The 18,756-nt window shown below is 42.5% G+C and overlaps 1 protein-coding gene across 3 annotated transcripts in view; it reads left to right on the top strand.

The window, feature by feature from the left end:
• ATRN (attractin) overlaps window positions 1-18,756 on the top strand; it is a 239,209-nt gene that overhangs the window by 165,463 nt on the left and 54,990 nt on the right. Inside the window, exon 26 of one of the 3 annotated variants that reach the window (XM_034772109.1) lies at window positions 2,102-2,161. The exons of 1 other annotated variant lie outside the window; for it this stretch is intronic. In XM_034772109.1, coding sequence (XP_034628000.1) covers window positions 2,102-2,111 — 10 coding nt within the window. In that variant the 3' untranslated portion in view covers window positions 2,112-2,161. Of the gene's footprint in view, window positions 1-2,098; window positions 2,162-18,756 lie in introns of those variants that run through there. One more of the 3 variants, XM_034772108.1, reaches the window with a different exon arrangement.

The raw sequence follows: 18,756 nt of genomic DNA on the forward strand, positions 1-18,756 counted from the left end.
CCCTATACAGGCGCCCTGGACAGTGAAAAAGAACTCTTCAACTACCGTCTGAGCAAGTGTAGAATGGTGGTGGAGTGTGCTTTTGGAGGTCTCAAGGGGAGATGGAGAAGCTTACTGACTCGCTCTGATCTCAGCGAAACCAATATCCCCATTGTTATTGCAGCTTGCTGTGTGCTCCACAATCTCTGTGAGAGCAAGGGGGAAACCTTTGTGGCGGGGTGGGAGGTTGAGGCGAATAGCCTGGCTGCTGATTACGCCCAGCCAGATAGCCGTGCGATTAGAAGAGTCCAGCGGGACGTGCTGTGCATCCGGGAGGCTTTGAAAGCTAGGTTCCTGAGTGAGCAGGGTAACCTGTGACTATTACATTTGTTTACAGAGAAGCTGAACCTGCCCCCGTTTCTTTACCCAGTGAATGTTCACTATCCTCTCCAGTTTCATACCCCGTTCACCCCCTTCCACCCTTTCCAACACATGTTTAAAAATAAAATCACTGGAAATTTGTTAATGAACACCGTTTTCTTTATTACTGTTTTTGCGGTAAAGTGTTGAAACTGAGACGCAGACTGTGGTAGGGAGCAGGTGTAGTGTAGTGATGCAAAGGACGCTTCTAAACTCGAGGAATGACGTGCTCCTGCTTCTACAGTGGTCCGTACTGGTGGACTGGTTGTTTCAACGGAGCCTGCCACCCCTCCTGTTCGGGACTCTGGGTGTGGGGGCTATGTGACTTTCTGGCAGGGGGAGGATGGTTACAGATCCCCTGCTGCGTGGCTCTGTGATCCAGGATAAGGACCGCTGCATAAGATCTCTAACTGCCCTCCCCCGCCACAAAGTCACATAGCCCCCCTGCGCCGTCCCCCCCCCCCCCGAAAATGAAAACCACCTCCCAGACTGACCAGGGTGCCTAGTGACTGCAATGTGTGTGTGACCTGCTGCTGAACCTGCCCCCATGTCTGTACCCTAGTAAAGGTGACTGTCCTGTCCAATTACCAACCCCCTTCCCCCACTTCAAACAGACTGTCCTCTAAAAAAACATGATGGAAACAGTAATTAACAGAAACATATTTTTTATTAGCAACTACACAGTTAGGGGATGAAACTGGGATGGGGGCTTGGGTGAGGCGGGAAGGAAAGGACTTATCAGATGTTGGGGAATGACAGCCTTCTGGTACTTGAGCAGTCTGCAGGGGTGGAGTGACAGTTTTCACGGACTCTGCCGCCCCTCCTTCTTGGTACTTTGGGTGAGGGGGGGTATGGGACTTTGTGGCGGGGGAAGGTGGTTACAGATAGACTGCAGCGGGGCTCTGTCCTCCTGCCTCCGGTCCTGCAGAACATCCACAAGGCGCCGGAGCGTGTCCGTTTGCTCCCTCATTAGTCCAAGCAGCGTTTGAGTCGCCTGCTGGTCTTCCTTCCGCCACCTCTCCTCCCATTCGCTGTGTGCTCGCTGGTATTGCGACATGTTCTCCCTCCACTGGGTCTGCTGGGTTGCCTCGGCTCGGGAGCAGCCCATAAGTTCTGAGAACATGTCGTCCCGTTCCTTTTCTTTCTACACCTAACCTGGGCCAGCCTCTGGGAGTGTGATGCCAGGGTAGGTCGGGAGACAGTCACAGCTGTGGGATGGGAAAAAGGGAGTGAATTCCTCAGAAAGATAAATTTTTTGGTGAACAAAAAGTCTTTCTCTGTGAACAAGACCATGCACAGCACCTATCACATGCACACTCAGGACAAGGTCGAATTTTCGGCCTTCGCATTCAGTGCCTGGGGTCTTGCAGTGCAGATCAGACAAGCGCGGCCAGACAGCAGAATTTGGGTAGCAGGCTGACGTGGTAAGCCGTAGACTTGTGGCAGCTTAAAACTTTAATAATAGCACTGCCCTACTTTCACGTTCAAAGCAATGCTCCTAGCGTTGGCCAGTTCCTGCTGCCAGCGATCTGGCAAGCATGAACTCTGCCCCTGTCCCACCCCCCTCGCGGCTGTCCCCGGGAAAGATCCCTGTATGCTGCCCCTCTCCCGCCTCCACCGCATGGCTGTAAACCGCCGGTTACAGTTCTGTAAAGGAACAGGCAAGCAGTCCCAATACTAACATTCCCCTAATTCAAAGCAGGTCACCATGAGCGACATCACTCTGATGAGGATTTCAGAGAGCGACAAAGAACGCATGCTTCGTGAATGCCTGCAAAGACCAGGGTCGTATGCCACCATGCTCTGCAAGGCAATGATCCTGGAGTACTTGCTGCTAGCCTGGCGCGAGAACGTTTCCTACTACGGAGGACACAACAAGGCCGCTCTCCCAAGGAACCTCATGCAAAGGTTTTCCAATTACCTCCAGGAGACCTTCATGGAGATGTCCCATGAGGATTTCAGCTCTATCCCCGGACATATAGACCGAATTTTACTGTAGCTGCACTGGCAAGGACTAAACAGTAGAGCGCCTAGGGCAAACCAAGCATGATAAACTGGACATTGTTAGATTTTTTTGGCAGTAGTTGCACTGCCAAAGAATAAAACTTTAAGCACCTAGGGCAAAGTAATCATGAAAAACCCACTGTTAATATTAATGTTCTGTTCAAAATCTTTACATGTTTATAACACTTACCGACTGATCCTTCCCCTGATTCTGGGTCCGGGTTAACGCCAGGAGACGGTTGGTAGGGGATCTCGGTGAGGGTGATGAAGAGATCCTGGCTGTCTGGGAAATCAGCGTTGTAAGCGCTGTCGACTGCCTCGTCCTCCTCATCTCCTTCCTCATCTTCCCCGTCTGCTAACATCTCCGAGGAAGCGGGCGTCGACAATATCCCATCCTCAGAGTCCACGGTCAGTGGTGGGGTCTTGGTGGCAGCCGCACCTAGGATGGAATGCAGTGCCTCGTAGAAACGGCATGTCTGGGGCTGGGATCCGGAGCGTCCATTTGCCTCTTTGGTCTTCTGGTACCCTTGTCTCAGCTCCTTGATTTTCACGCGGCACTGCGTTGCATCCCGGCTGTATCCTGTCTCTGTCATGGCTTTTGAGATTGTCTCATAGATCTTTGCATTCCGTCTTTTCGATCGCAGCTCCGAAAGCACGGACTCATCGCCCCACACAGCGATCAGATCCAAGACTTCCCGATCAGTCCATGCTGGGGCCCTCTTTCTATTCTGAGATTGCATGGCCATCTCTGCTGGAGAGCTCTGCATCGTTGCCAGTGCTGCTGAGCTCGCCACGATGTCCAAACAGGAAATGAGATTCAAACTGCCCAGACAGGAAAAGGAATTCAAATTTTCCCGGGGCTTTTCCTGTGTGGCTGGTCAGAGCATCCGAGCTCGGACTGCTGTCCAGAGCGTCAACAGAGTGGTGCACTGTGGCTCCCGGAGCTATTAGCGTCGATTTCCGTCCACACCTACCCTAATTCGACATGGCCATGTCGAATTTAGCGCTACTCCCCTCGTTGGGGAGGAGTACAGAAGTCGAATTTAAGAGACCTCTATGTCGAACTAGATAGCTTTGTTGTGTGGACGGGTGCAGAGTTAATTCGATTTAACCCTGCTAAATTCGACATAATCTCCTAGCGTAGACCAGGCCTTAGTCTCAGAAGTTCCGGATGGTGACTGTGGCAGATCTAATCCCTTCTAAATAGACAAGAGATTGGTTTTTAGCCCTCGAACTGCAGGACAGTTATTTCCATATAGCAATATGTCCCGTGCACAGGAGATTCCTGCACTTCACCATGGGCCAGGATCATTTTCATTACTGAGTATTTCCCTTCGGCCTGTCTTTTGGCCCCAGTGGTGTTCTCAAAGGCTTTAGTAATAGTGCTGGCTGATCTTTGTCGAGAAACAATTGTAGTCTTCCTGTATCTCAATGACTGGCTACTCAAGGGCTGATCTTTTGAAGCAGTACTAAATTCCACTCATACAGCTCTCTACCTTCCAGGAGTTGGGTCTCCAGCTAAACACAAAGTAGTCCAAGTCAGCCCCCGTACAGAGAATACAATTCATAGGGACATATTTGAATAGTTGGCAGCCACTTGCTATGATGCAGCTGGTGCTTTGCCTCCCCAGAGAATTGTAGCACACTGTGCCAGATCAGAAATAGCTTCCAAGTGTTACTCAAAAGCATTCTAGTGTCTGAGACGCACAGAGCTGCTACATGGGCTTCAGTGCATATTTTATCTAAACACTTTGCCTTGGTCCATGCCATCAGATCTGACTCAGCACTTGGTTCTGTTGTACAGGCTTAAGTCTTGGACTTGATACTGAAGCTCCCTCACTCTGCAGACTCCCAGCAAATGCTTTACATCAGTGGTCCATTGACCAGTGCTTGAGATCCCCAGGTCTAAATGATACAGTAAAGAAGTATTCCGCTGATGCTATCATATTAATAGAAACAGACTTTAAAAAAGAAGATACAAACATGAAATATATGCTAACACAAACCTAGAATTTAAAAATAAAATTAAGGGAGTGGCTGAATTGGACCATTGATGGTGGTGATTTTTCTATAAATCTCCTAGAAGGTGATACTGTAACATTTTAATAAAAACTTAACATGCCAGAAGAATAAGAATATCTAAGTTCACAATAGTGCTGTTTATCAATGTTTTCCATCCATCCATCTATAATGCATTTACTCTCTAAGCGTAGCAGTGACTATTAGCCTTCTTTCACACTATTTTACTTCACAATCCATGTAACATGCTAAATAACCAACCGCATTAGAACAGTATGATTCATATTTGCTGTTTAGAGTTAAACTGCATTGAGATTTGTCTTGCTTTTGAAATTCCACGATGGAATGTTAGTCATGGTTCCATAATTAAGGTTGCAACCAGGCTCCATGATAAATAAGTCTTATTTTTAGTCTCTTATAACTTTGATTAGCAAAATAGAATTGATATGAAAATTTCCAGACTGATTTTTTTAAAGTGAAGGAGAATTTTTCTGCCAAGTCTGAAGAAAATTGTTAAAACTGTATTTGAACTATGGGCCATTTAAAAAAGAAAAATAACACCCTAACTTTGAAATTTTGATTAATGTCTAACATTTCTTTGAGTGCCATTGGCACACACATAAAAATATCTTATTTCACTCCTTCAGATTTCCCATGTAGTTGATCCTCCTTGAAAATTAATGCACAGACTGTATTTTTGTCATCACTTTGAAGGTTCTGCATAGTTATGCCTTAGTCTACATCAGCAGCCATATCTCATCCTATTGCCTCCTCTGGCATACCAATTATGCCGATCACACTGTTCAGTTTGTCTTGTTTTGCATACAACTGTCTTTGTGGCGTTTTCCATGCCAACCCCATACATAGAATGCCCTTCCCTTTCTGGTCCAACAAAGCATCATCCTCTCTTCACTGAAATCCTTCCTAAAAACTCTCTCCTCCAGGGCTGCTAAAAAGAGACAGAGTGGTCTATTGGATAGGGTACTAAACTGGGTATCAGGACATCTGAGTGTCACAGTTTTAGGGCAACTGCACCTGTATTCCCCCTCTGTGGTCCCTCGAAGGCACCCACTATTAGGCTTTGTGGAAGCAAAAAAAGAACTAACAGAAAGGGAATGCAATGCATAACAGTTTGTTAGCAAAAGTCAGGCTAACTGTAACCCTACTAACGCAAAATTTATAAAAGCAAGAATTGTGTAAGGCAAGTAAAAAAAGAACTGTGTAAAAAGTTGTTGCGACCGTGTATAAATAATGTGTAAAAAATAGTGTATGTAAACTAAAGTCAAAACAAGTAAAAAAAAAAAAAAAAAAAAAAAATCAAAATGGCCTATGTATAAACAAAATGCAGCTGTTGCTTATTATTGTCTGTAATAAAAAGTATAAAGGTTTGCTGTAATCGTTTACCTGTAAAAAAACCTGTTTAGCTCTCTCCCTCTAAGCAATTGTTAAAAAAAATAAAGTATCTGACTTGCTGTACCCAAACAAAAAGTTAAAACTCTGTTATTCTCCGACAGCTTCCAGCTCTGAGTTATCATCTCTCTGTTGAGTGGAGGCCTGCGTCTCACTCCCACCTGACAAGGGGATCTTTAAGGTTGCACAGTTCCCTGCTTGCACTGTGATATCCCCAGCAAGCCAGAGTGCCTAGAAGGCCAGCATCTTTGCTTTGCTTTCTTTCCAGAGGCCTATGATCAGTGTATTGCCACAGTTATAATTTACCACACAGCTCTTTCTAAGCAAGCACATTATTAAGGTGAAAGCAGTACAGAGAAAACATATTAAAAACAACAGAAGAACCTACACGCATGCTAAAAACCTTTCCAGAGGTCACCCCCAGCTCCAACCCAAGGCTCTTGTAGGTGTCAATTCTTCAAAATCACAGTTGGGTTTTCTTTGTAGTTACAAGTTCATAACCATCTCAGATTCAGAACCCAGGCTGGGCAGTTCAGCCATTTCTTTGTATAGTTGGGGCCTTTGATCTCCAGTCTCCAGGAACAGAGAAATCATCAGACAGTGACCCATTCTTCAGGGCGTAGCTTCAAAAGGCTGGATTTTTGTATAACTGCAGTGAAGAATTTGCGTTTAACCTCTCCCTAGGTATTTCCCAGGAAATCCAGTTCACAGTATTGTCCCAAAAGTACATTCTTCTCTGCAAATTGTTCAGTTTAGTCCTATATTAAAGGCCTCACATCACATTTCCACCCCAGAGAGGTTACTTGCAGGCCCAGCCCACAATAATTCATAAACTTTGCATTTACAATGGACTCAAAAGATACTTAAACTTAATTCAATATGGTCTCCCAAGGATATCCAGGAAATTGCCATATCAACCACACTGGGGTCTATTCCTAGCTCTGCCATTGACCTGTTGTATGACCTTCGTCAGATAATTTCTCCTCTGTTTCCTTTGCTCTGTGCCTCTGTTTATCGTCCTGTCCTGTCTTGTCGATTTCGATTGTAAGCTCTTCAGGGAAGGGATTCTCTCTTGTGAGTATGTACCCTGCCATGTACAGTGGCACAATATCTGGACTGGGGCCTCTAGGTGCTACTGTAGCACAGATTATAAAAGTTATCAATACTGAATATTCCTTTGAGCTTTCCAGCACATCCTGTATCTATCTTCTTTTGTTAGGTTTTAAGCTCTTCAGGACAAGGGCTTTCTGAGTTGTATATTGCCAAGCACATTGGCAGCATTTAAGTATTATTTACAGAAACTCAGCTGTACCTAAGCAAAGTTAGGAACAATTTTTGTATCTAATTTTGTGCGTTAGTGTGTTAGGATGTTAGGTTTTAGAACTTTATATACGGAGGTACAGAGCTATTTTACTGATTGCCTAACTTCTATCAGGGTCTGACCAGCTCAAAATGGCTTGGTTCGAACATTTCATACTTTGCTTAGCCTATGCATACATAATGGTATGTAACTAATTTTTAAAATTAGCCATACTGTGTGGTACATCAATGCATTCTTTACATAGGAACATAAGAACGGCCATACTGGGTCAGACCGGTGGTCCATCTAACCCAATATCCTTTCTTCCAACATTGGCCAATGCCAGGTGCTTCAGAGGGAATGAACTGAACAAGTAATCATCAAGTGATCCATCCCGTTGCCCATTCCCAGCTTCTTGCAAACAGAGGTTAGGAATACTTCAGAGCATGGTTTTGCGTCCCTGCCCATCCTGGCTGATAGCCATTGATGGACCTATCCTCCATGAACTTACCTAGTTTTTTTTTTTTTAATCCTGTTATAGTCCTTTGTGGATACAGACTAACACGGCTACCCCTCTGATATTTGTTATAGTCTTGGCATAGTCTTCACAGCATCCTCTGGCAAAGAGTTCCACAGGTTGACTGTGTGTTGTGTGAGAAATGCTTCCTTTTGTTAGTTTTAAACCTGCTGCCTATTAATTTCATTTGGTTATCCCTTTGTTCTTGTGTGCTGAGAAGGAGTAAATAACATTTCCTTAAAAAAGCAACAGAGGGTCCTGTGGCACCTTTAAGACTAACAAAAGTATTGGAGCATAAGCTTTCGTGGGTGAATGCCCACTTCATCAGACGCAAGTAGTGGAAATTTCCAGAGGCAGGTATAAATCAGTATGGAGATAATGAGGTTAGTTCAATCAGGGAGGGTGAGGTGCTCTGCTAGCACTTGAGGTGTGAACACCAAGAGAGGAGAAACTGCTTCTGTAGTTGGATAGCCATTCACAGTCTTTGTTTAATCCTGATCTGATGGTGTCAAATTTGCAAATGAACTGGAGCTCAGCAGTTTCTCTTTGGAGTCTGGTCCTGAAGTTTTTTTGCTGTAAGATGGCTACCTTTACATCTGCTATCGTGTGGCCAGGGAGGTTGAAGTGTTCTCCTACAGGTTTTTGTATATTGCCATTCCTGATATCTGACTTGTGTCCATTTATCCTCTTGCGTAGTGACTGTCCAGTTTGGCCAATGTACATAGCAGAGGGGCATTGCTGGCACATGGCATATATAACATTGGTGGACGTGCAGGTGAATGAGCCGGTGATGTTGTAGCTGATCTGGTTAGATCCTGTGATGGTGTTGCTGGTGTAGATATGTGGGCAGAGTTGGCATTGAGGTTTGTTGCATGGGTTGGTTCCTGAGTTAGAGTTGTTATGGTGCAGTGCATGGTTGCTGGTGAGAATATGCTTAAGGTTGGCGGGTTGTCTGTGGGTGAGGAGTGGCCTGCCCCCCAAGGTCTGTGAAAGTGAGGGATCATTGTCCAGGATGGGTTGTAGATCACTGATGATGCGTTGGAGAGGTTTAAGCTGAGGACTATAGGTGATGGCCAGTGGAGTTCTGTTGGTTTCTTTTTTGGGCCTGTCTTGTAGCAGGAGACTTCTGGGTACACGTCTGGCTCTGTTGATTTGTTTCTTTATTTCCTTGTGTGGGTATCGTAGTTTTGAGAATGCTTGGTGAAACTGGACAGTCACTACGCAAGAGGATAAATGGACACAAGTAAAATATCAGGAATGGCAATACAAAAACCTGTAGGAGAACACTTCAACCTCCTGGCCACACAATAGCAGATTGAACTAACGTCTTTATCTCCATACTGATTTATACCTGCCTCTGGAAATTTCCATTACTTGCGTCTGATGAAGTGGGCATTCACCCACAAAAGCTTGTGCTCCAATACTTCTATTAGTCTTAAAGGTGCCACAGGACCATCTGTTGCTTTTTACAGATTCATACTAACACGGCTACCCCTCTGATACTTAACATTTCCTTATTTACTTTCTCCACACCAGTCATGATTTTATAGACTTCTATCATATCACCCCCCTTAGTTGTCTCTTTTCACGCTGAAAAGTCCCAGTCTTATTAATCTCTTCTCATATGGAAGCTCTTCCATACCCCTAATCATTTTTGTCACATTGTAATTGTAATTGGAAAAGGTACAGAAGAGGGTATCTTTTTTTTTGAGATGGGGCGACCACATCTACACACAGTATTCAAGATGTGGACATACCATGGATTTATATAGAGGCAGTATGATATTTTCTGTATCTTATTATCGATCTCTTTCCTAGTGATTCCCAACATTGTTAGCTTTTTTGACCGCTGCTGCACATTAAGTGGCTGTTTTCAGAGAACTATCCACAGTGACTCAAAGATCTTTCTTCAGTGATAACGGCTAATCTAGACCCCCATCATTTTATATGTATAATTGGGATTATGTTTCCAATGTGCCTTACTTTGCATTGATCGAGTTTCCAAGTCTCATAGTTCCATACATGTGTTAATCTGTGCAAGGAGGGCAAGGAGATGCAGTAAGAGACAAGAACTCTGTAATTTCAAAGATCCCAGTAGGATGGGGAGTCCTGCTGGGATTCCAAACGATTGCACGATTCCAAATCTCAGCTCAGCTTATGAAGGAAGAGGGAAACCTGCAGAGCCCCAAAAGCTCTACAGGGCAAACAAAGTCATAGGTTGCTGAAAGCCAGTAATCCAGTAGAACATTCATACTCCAGAGAATAGTGTGACGTAGGGCTGGCTGGGACTAAATTCTACTCTGGCCTTGTACTTAATTGCCTTTTTTATTTAACAACCAAGTTCCTCTCCTTCAAAAGCTTTGGAGCTTGAAGTTCAGTGATTTTGAACGCCTGCAGCTTCCTTTGCTTTCCGTTGGAGTTAGGGCCCTCAACAACTTTGAAAATCAGGTCCAAGTTTGCTAGTTAACTTTACAGTTATTATTCCATACAGTAGCTTTTTATTTTAAGCTCCAAAAATGTCAGCAGATAAAGGTTGAGAAAAATGGCTCTTACTGGCTCATTAATATTTCATTATAATTGAAACTGTAAGAGAAATGATATTCTAACCACTGTTAACCTTTTCTAAAACCGAATGAATTGTAAGGAAACGTTTTCTTCCCCCTCCTTCCCTTCCTGCTGCTTTCTTCCCTCAAAGCTTAAACTATTGAAAGGTGGGTTTTTTTGTATGCACAGACTGTGGTTTTTAAAAAGTGTCAATTTTTTCCTTCAAAATCTATTCCTCCCCATTCCCACTTCCCTAGTAATTTTTGTTACAGTATGTAAAATAGTTTCGTACAAAAGGCATTATGAAAAGCCTTCAGTCCCTACTAATCTCATGCCACCTACATCTGATTTCATTTCCTGTTATCTTTTTACTAGCATCCTGTGTTTCTCCGCAGGGATCGGTTCTTGGTATGGTTCTGTTCAATATCGTCATCAATGATTTAGATAATGGCATAGAGAGTACACTTATAAAGTTTGCAGACGATACCAAGCTGGGAGGGGTTGCAAGTACTTTGGAGGATAGGATTAAAATTCAAAATGATCTGGACAAACTGGAGAAATGGTCTGAAGTAAATAGGATGAAATTCAATAAGGACAAATGCAAAGTACTCCACTTAGGAAGGAACAATCAGTTGCACACATACAAAATGGGAAATGACGGCCTAGAAAGGAGTACTGTAGAAAGGGACCTGGGGGTCATAGTGGGTCACAAACTAAATATGAGTCAACAGTGTAACGCTGTTGCAAAAACAAGTAAATATCATTCTGGGATGTGTTCGCAGGAGTATTGTAAGCAAGACACGAGAAGTAATTCTTCCGCTCTACTTTGCTCTGATCAGGCCTCAACTGGAGTATTGCGTCCAGTTCTGCGCGCCACCTTTCAGGAAAGATGTGGACAAATTGGAGAAAGTCCAGAGAAGAGCAACACAAATGTTTAAAGGTCTAGAAAACATGAGCTATGAGGGAAGATTGAAAAAATTGGTTTTGTTCAGTCTGGAGAAGAGAAAATTGAGAGGGGACATAACAGCTTTCAAGTGCATTAAATGTTACAAGGAGGAGGGAGAAAAATTGTTGTTCTTAATCTCTGAGGCTAAAACAAGAGGCAATGGGCTTAAATTGCAGCAAGGGAGATTTAGGTTGGACATTAGGAAAAACTTCCTAACTGTCAGGGTTGTTAAGCACTGGAATAAATTGCCTGGGAGGTTGTGGAATCTCCATCATTGGAAATTTTTAAGAGCAGATTGGACAAACACCTGTCAGGGATGGTCTAGATATACTTAGTCCTGCCACGAGTGCAGTGGACTGGACTAGATGACCTCTGGAGGTCCCTTCCAGTCCTATGATTCTATGATCCCTCCTTAAAGCCTGCAGCTTCCAGGGATATTTGCTACTGTTTCTCCCCAGTTTCATCATAGTCTTATCTTTCTTGAACTGGTATTCTGTGTATTTTTCTTTGCGATCTTTAGGGGAGGCATTGTGTTTTTATTTGTTTGTAAAGCTCCATATAAATTTATGTTGCTATGTAAGTGATTATCCATATATAATTCTGCTTATTTTATTTTGATGAAGTGGCTAATTTTATTTTAATTTCAGGAATCACCATTAGGGGGAGCAGTGTGTATAGTGGCGCAATAGCTGAGGAGACACTTTTACGTACTATATATTGGTCTGCTTGTTGTAAGCCTTTCCCTATTGTTTTTGCAAAGCAGGAATATGTCACATTGCAATAAATCATATCTCCTGGAGTCTTGCAGTAGATGTTTTCTTTGATATTCTTTGATTATCCATTGACTTATTTTATAGTCATTATATGTTACTGTTTATAAAGATCACACAAAATCCAATCTCAGATGCATTTTTTTGAGAAACAGCAGAGCTCATGTCCCAACTAGACTCTAAAAATAATATAGGCACACTGATTCATGAACAATCTGAAGCCAAATCTCCCTGGTATCAGCTCAGAAGACTTCTGACCTGCATATGCAGCCAAACATATTGTTCCCTCCCGAAGTGCAGTCTCTCCTGCCTAGTCTCTGTCAGACACGGTCCATCGCTATTCTCAGCACCTTAACCACCTCGTGTCTTGCACAGACTTGAATCCCACAGGTGAGAGAGGCTGATTTCTCCTGCCAGTATGAAGTCCATCCCCACACTTGATAGAGACAAGTGCCAGTCCATTACAGCATAGAACATTTGAGATAAAGCAGTGAGGCTTCTCTGTGTGTTTCCCAACCCCACAAGTTCTGACAATGGAGCCAAACCTATGCAGTTGAGGAGCTGACCTCCATTACTCTACCTTTTCCTTCAACCTGGACTCCTTTGCTCCTCTTTCCTATTGTAAGGTCCACTCTGCCGCTCCCAGCCCTGATTCACCTCAAATATCCATTTCCTTTACTCCTGCTCTTGCTCAGAATCATGTGTCTGGCAGAAATCTCATGACCATGCTGACTTCCTCTACTACGAATTTGTTCTCTCTTCTTTTTGGTTCTGCCATCTTCATAGCCAAGTCACACTGCTTCTCACCCTCGTTGAATTCCATGCCTGTAATCCCAACCAGTTTTTCACCACCTTTGACTCCCTCCGCAAACCCACTCCCCTACCCCCCAGTTTCTGCTCTAAACAGGATTTTACTGATCTCTTCAAATTGAAATATGACAAGACCTTCCCAGATCTGGGAAATCTGTCCATACAACTTATGAATTCTGGCTGATGTTATAAAATTATGAAACATGTTTTATCATGAAATGCCTCTTTGTGGATGCGGAATCCATTATTTGGTGACAAGGTTGTAAGCAGTCTCTCCTGGACCAAATACAAAAGAGTTTTTGTTAAATTTGATTGTGGTGAGGAACCTGAGGCAAGGAAATGCATGTAAATCTTTTTCACACTCTCTCTCCTCCCCTGATGTCATAGGCACAGAAGTTTCTCATCTGGGCTCCTGCTAACCCTTCCGTTTACTCTAATGACCCCATGCCATCTCATCTCCCTTAGCCCACTTTCATCCCCTCCTTACCCTCTCTTCTTCCTCTGATTCTGACTCTTTTAATACAAACATGCTTTAATCTCTCACATATTTAAAAAAACAACAAATCCTTGACCCCACTTGTGTCTCCATCTACTGCTGCATCTCTCTTCTCCCTTTCATCTCTGTATTCATTGCACACCACTACCAACATTATTGTCTGGTGTTCCTCTCCTCCAGTTCCATCCTAGATTCTTTCCCATCCAGCTTCTGCCCTTTGCACTCCACTGAAAGTGCTCTCACTAGTCTGACATCTTTCTGTGCTTACTCAGAACATGTTCTCTATCCTCCTCCTCCTTAATCTGTTAGCCACCTTTGACACGTCAATCACATTCTTGTTCTTGGAATCTTGTCCTACCTCATCTTTTGAGATTCAGTCCTCCTCAAATTCTCCTATCTCTCTAATCATTCCTTCAGTATGTCATTTGGCCAATCCTCCTCATCCATCTCAAACCTTTTGTGGGGGTTCCCCACACAATTCTGTTCTTGGTCCTCTTCTCCCTCTAAACATTGTCTCTGGGCAATTCATCCACAACTAATAGTCTCTGTGCCGCTGATTTTCAGCTCTACCTCTTCACACCAGAAAAATTTCCTGTCCAAACTAAAATCTCTGCCTGCCTTTCAGATCCCTACCTTCTAAATGTCCAGCTATCAGCTTCAGGTCAGCTAGCCAAAAGAGAGCTCTTAATCTCTACATACACCCTTTCCTTTTTGAGTCACTGTGGGCAACGTGAAATTCCTCCTTGTCACTCAGTCTCATAACCTTGGCATCATCTTCAACTGGACCCCACTTTAGATCTTCACATTCAGGCTATCTCCAAATCTTTCTATTCTTGCTGCACAATATTTCTAAAATAACAGCCTTTCCTCTCCATCCACACAGCTGAAACTCTTTCCCAACTTCTGCTCACCTCATGTTTCAACTACTGTAACATCCTCTTCTTTGGTTTGACAAATGCAATCTTACCCCATAGGTACCCATTCAGAATTCTGCTGCAAAGCTAAACTTTCCTGGCTCATCACTGACCACATCACATCCCTTTCCATTGGTGCCCATTCTGTATCACGTCAAACACAAACTATTGATCTTCCCATGCAAGGCCCACCGCAGCGTCTCTACCCTACCTATCATTTCTCATATGCTGTTGAGCGATCAATTCCTACCGCTGATCAGCCCATAATGCAAGCCTCCATCACCCCCTTCCACCTGTTTGAAAATTTAACAAGTGCCTTCATGCTTTCTCCTATGTTGTCCCTCATGCATGGAAACTATTTCTTGTAAGGTTCTGCAAAATGCCTTACTATTCTCCTTCAAATATCTCCTTAAAACTCTTCCTTTGCAGTGAAGCCTATAAAGAAAAAATACGTCGTGGGTGAGCTGAGACCAGCACCTATCTACAATGTGTAGGAAAATTGCTGCATGATCGTGGGGGACTTCAATTTGGGTGCCATAAGCCATAAGCTGGAGGTGTCATGCTGCCAGTACTAAAACATCCTTAGATTTTTTTTAAACATAATTGATGTCAATTTCCAAATTCAAAAGGTGTTACAGCCAACACCGGGCAATTCTATTTATATTAGAACTTCTCCTAACAGATAAAGAGGAACTGATCACAGAACTAAAAATTAATGGCAGTTTAGGTCAAGTGATCATGACTTGAACACATTTATAGTATGTATGCAGAATAAAGTCCAGAGTAGTACTACATGTATATACACTTGGGGCTTTAACAGGGCCAATTCCACCAAACGGGAAACCAGTTATGAGCCAAATCAACTAGTAGGAAGAATTCAATCAGAAAAATGTGAATGATAATTGGGACTCATTTAAGAACCCCTTACGAGGTGCCCTAGAAGCCACAATTGAGAGAGAAGGGTGTGCTGGATTAAAAAAAAAAAAACCTGATTTAGAGGGGATGTGAAGGCAGCTGTAGGAGCACTGGGCAAATTCCAGAAGACTGGAAGAAAGCTAATGTTTTACCAATTTTTTTAAAGGGGCAAATAAGATAACCTAGGTTATTATAGGCCTGTCAGCTTGACACTGATCCTGAGCAAGATAATGGAACAGCTGATATGGGTCTCAATAAAGAGCTAAAGGAGGGTAATTTAGGCAAATGAACATGGGTTTATAGAAAACAGATACTGTCTAACCTGATACCTTTTTTTTTTTTTAAAGAGATTACAAGCTTGATTGATAAAAGTAATAGTGCTGATGTTATATGCTTAGACTTCTCTAAGGCATTTGACTTGGCCCTGCATGACATTTTGATTAAAAAAAAAAAACGATATAAATTAATATGGCACATTTTAAATTAATTAAAAACTGGCTAACTGATAGGTCAATGTAATTGTAAATGGGGAATCATCATCAAATGGGAATGTTTCTAGTAGGTTCTTGATGCTATACTATTTAACATCTTTATCAATGACCTGGAAGAAAACACAAAATCACTAATAAAGTTTGTAGATGAGACACATACTGATTTGTGAGGGACCATAAATAATGAAGAGGACAGGTCACTGAATGATCACTGAGTGATCTGGATCATTTGGCAAATTGGGCGCAGGCAAACAATATGCATTTTATATGGCTAAATGTAAATGTATACGTCTAGGAACAAAGAATGCAGGTCATATTTACGGGATGAGGGACTCTAGCCTGGAATCAGTGACACTGATAAGGATTTGGGGGTCATGGTGGATAATCAGCTGAACGCGAACTTCCAGTGTAATGCGGTGGCCAGAAGAGCTAATGCAATCCTGGAATATGTAAACAGGAGACTCTCGAGTAGGAGTAGAGAGGTTACTTTATTTGGCACTGGTGCGACTGCTGCTGGAACACTGTGTCTAGGTCTGGTGTCCACAATTCAAGAAGGAGGTTGATAAATTGGAGAGGGTTCAGAGAAGATCCATGAAAACTAGTAAATGATTAGAAAACCCGCCTTATAGTGATAGATTCAAGAAGCTTGATCTATTTAACTTAATAAAGAGAAGGTTAAGGGGTGACTTGATTACAGCTTAGAAGTATCTACATGCGGAACAAATATTTAGTAATGGGCTTTTCAGTCTAGTAGAGAAGAGTATAACATAATCCAATGGCTGAAAGTTTGAAGTTTTGTTTGTACAGTACCTAGCACAATGGGGCTCACCCTATGAATGGGGCCATATGCACTACTGCACTTCAAATAGCAATAATCACATAATGGTTGTGGTCCTCCCCAGAAGAAGAGGAGACACTTACTGGACCTAAGGGCAGAAAGTTGGCATTCCTCAGGTTTGGTATCTAGCTCCAGAGAGAACCACCTCCTGGTCCATTAATTCTACAGCAATGTAGTTTCATAACTAAATAACTGGTGGGAGGAGGCAGAAGTTCAAAGTTCTGTTTTGTAGGTGACGCAGATTTGTGTCCTGGGCAGAGTCTGATCCTTTGGCAGCTTTCAGTGTCAGCATGTTATGGACTTGTTCTCCCACAGTAACTGCTCTCTTTCCTTCAGGTTTGAGAGAGTGCTTTTTCATAGTAGTCCTTACAAATGCCAGAATCCTACCAAATTCAACTGATTATCTTCACTTCTTTAAATTGGATACAGCTGCTGTGTACTAACAGATGCTGTGTCCATTCTGGAAGTGGCAGCATTTCAGGTTTTCACACAGTCCAAGGCTAGAAAGAACCATTGTGATTTTTCTAGTCTGACCTCCTGTATAACACAGGCCAGAGAAGTTTCCCAAAATAATTCCTAGAGCAGATCTTCAAGTCAAACATCCAATCTTGATTTTAAAATTGCCAATGATGGTTGTAGCAAGATCAATACATGCATGTACTGGGAGAAATTTGAGATGGAAAGACACTAGATGAAAGTAAGATTAAATTTATAGTAATATTTTATAAATTCTTAGCTAGGACTGATATTTTTCCTGGGGACATTTCCCATCCTCGTATATGGGGAAGGATACCAGTCTGCTCTTTGGTATCATGGGTAGAAGAGCAGCAGCGCTGGCAATAGGACATTCTGCTCAGGCAGTGAATAAAGTGGCAGGCTTTTCATGTGCTGCCACTCATGCAAATCTATTTCACTCATTAAATATAAATAAGGTTGGTACCTTTCCTAGATATTGCAGGATCATTCTCATTTTACTAGGGGGACTTTGCAAGTAGGTTTAACTACCGTTTTCAGAGTTCAAATGGCCAGTGTGTTTTCTGAGCGAGGCCGAAGAAGATGAAACAATTTCCTACCCAAAAGGTATTTTTTGATTCAGTCGTCCTGCTGCGAATGATAAAATTCAAGAGTGTACCAGACTGTAACACTCTTATAATGGCAACTGTTCAAGATGAAGTGGGTGATGGTTTATTAAACCCTTATGGTGTCTTCCACAATAAGGAAAGTTCATTAATCTGTAAATTAGGTCCTTCCCTCCTTTGCTATTAGCATCAGGTAGCAGTTCAGCAAATACCAGCTGTGCAATGTCAATGCATGCATTACTAAAGAAGCTATTTAACCAGTCTGTTTAGCCTAGCATCATTATACAGTCAACCACTCAGGCTTTATGTATTGGTTCTATCTTGTTTGGATTTTAATGCACGGAACAGCTAAAATGTGACCTATAACTCTCCACACATTAAAAGTTACTTTCAGATAGCACTTAAATAGTTTCCACTTCATCAGAATAATTTGAAATGTTTTTCTAGTCATCATCTCGGTGCTTTCAGAAATTACAAATTGACTTTCACACGCTAAGGCATATTAGAGCCAAAGCTGCAGTATATTTCGAGATTTAAAACTGCCATTTTTACTAGCCATTCTAATGTTGATAAATATTGTAGGGTAGTTCAGTCATTTGGGCCTTAATGTGCCAGCTGGATTTTCTCTTCTCGTTGTCAGGATTCCTCTTACAATGTCTTCCTCTCCAGTGTCATGTAAATATGAAAACTTGCTGGTTATAAGAATTTTAAGGACATTTAGGAGTGCAAGGAAATTGTCAGAGAAGCGGCTGGGATGTTTGAGGTTTTGGTCAGAATTTATTTTAAGGATACATTTATGGATTATAAGAAGTTAGTACATTATAGACACTTAAATAGTTAATCGAATTGAGTCTAGCAGTCAATAAGTTACTTATAACCTTCTGTAATACTCTCTGCTGATGTGCCTATGACTGTTTAACATGCACAACTCATGTAATAGCCTTATAACATCTATTTATCATTGATTAATCCTTTATAAACTATAAATGCACCCTTAATATAAAGCATTAAGATTTTTTTTTCTGTCGCTGCTGTAGATAAGAGTTAAAAATAGACTTGCGGTTAAATGTGGTAGGATCTAGTCCTGAGCATGGGTCTTAGTTTTCATCCCATAGAGGCTAAAAAAAACCCCAATGTGGTGGTCTTTCAGTGGCTCAGTTACCATTGTCTTACACTTAGCTATTGCCTCAATTTTCTCTTTTGCCCTCCTCAATTTGAAAAACTGAACTAGTCTTAAACTGTGCTCCACATAATTATTTTCAGCCTTCTCAGAGTGGGCAGCATTGGTGGGTCCAGTACCTGTG

Source organism: Trachemys scripta, chromosome 5 (genome assembly GCF_013100865.1).
Source record: "Trachemys scripta elegans isolate TJP31775 chromosome 5, CAS_Tse_1.0, whole genome shotgun sequence".
Classification (NCBI taxonomy): domain Eukaryota; kingdom Metazoa; phylum Chordata; order Testudines; family Emydidae; genus Trachemys; species Trachemys scripta.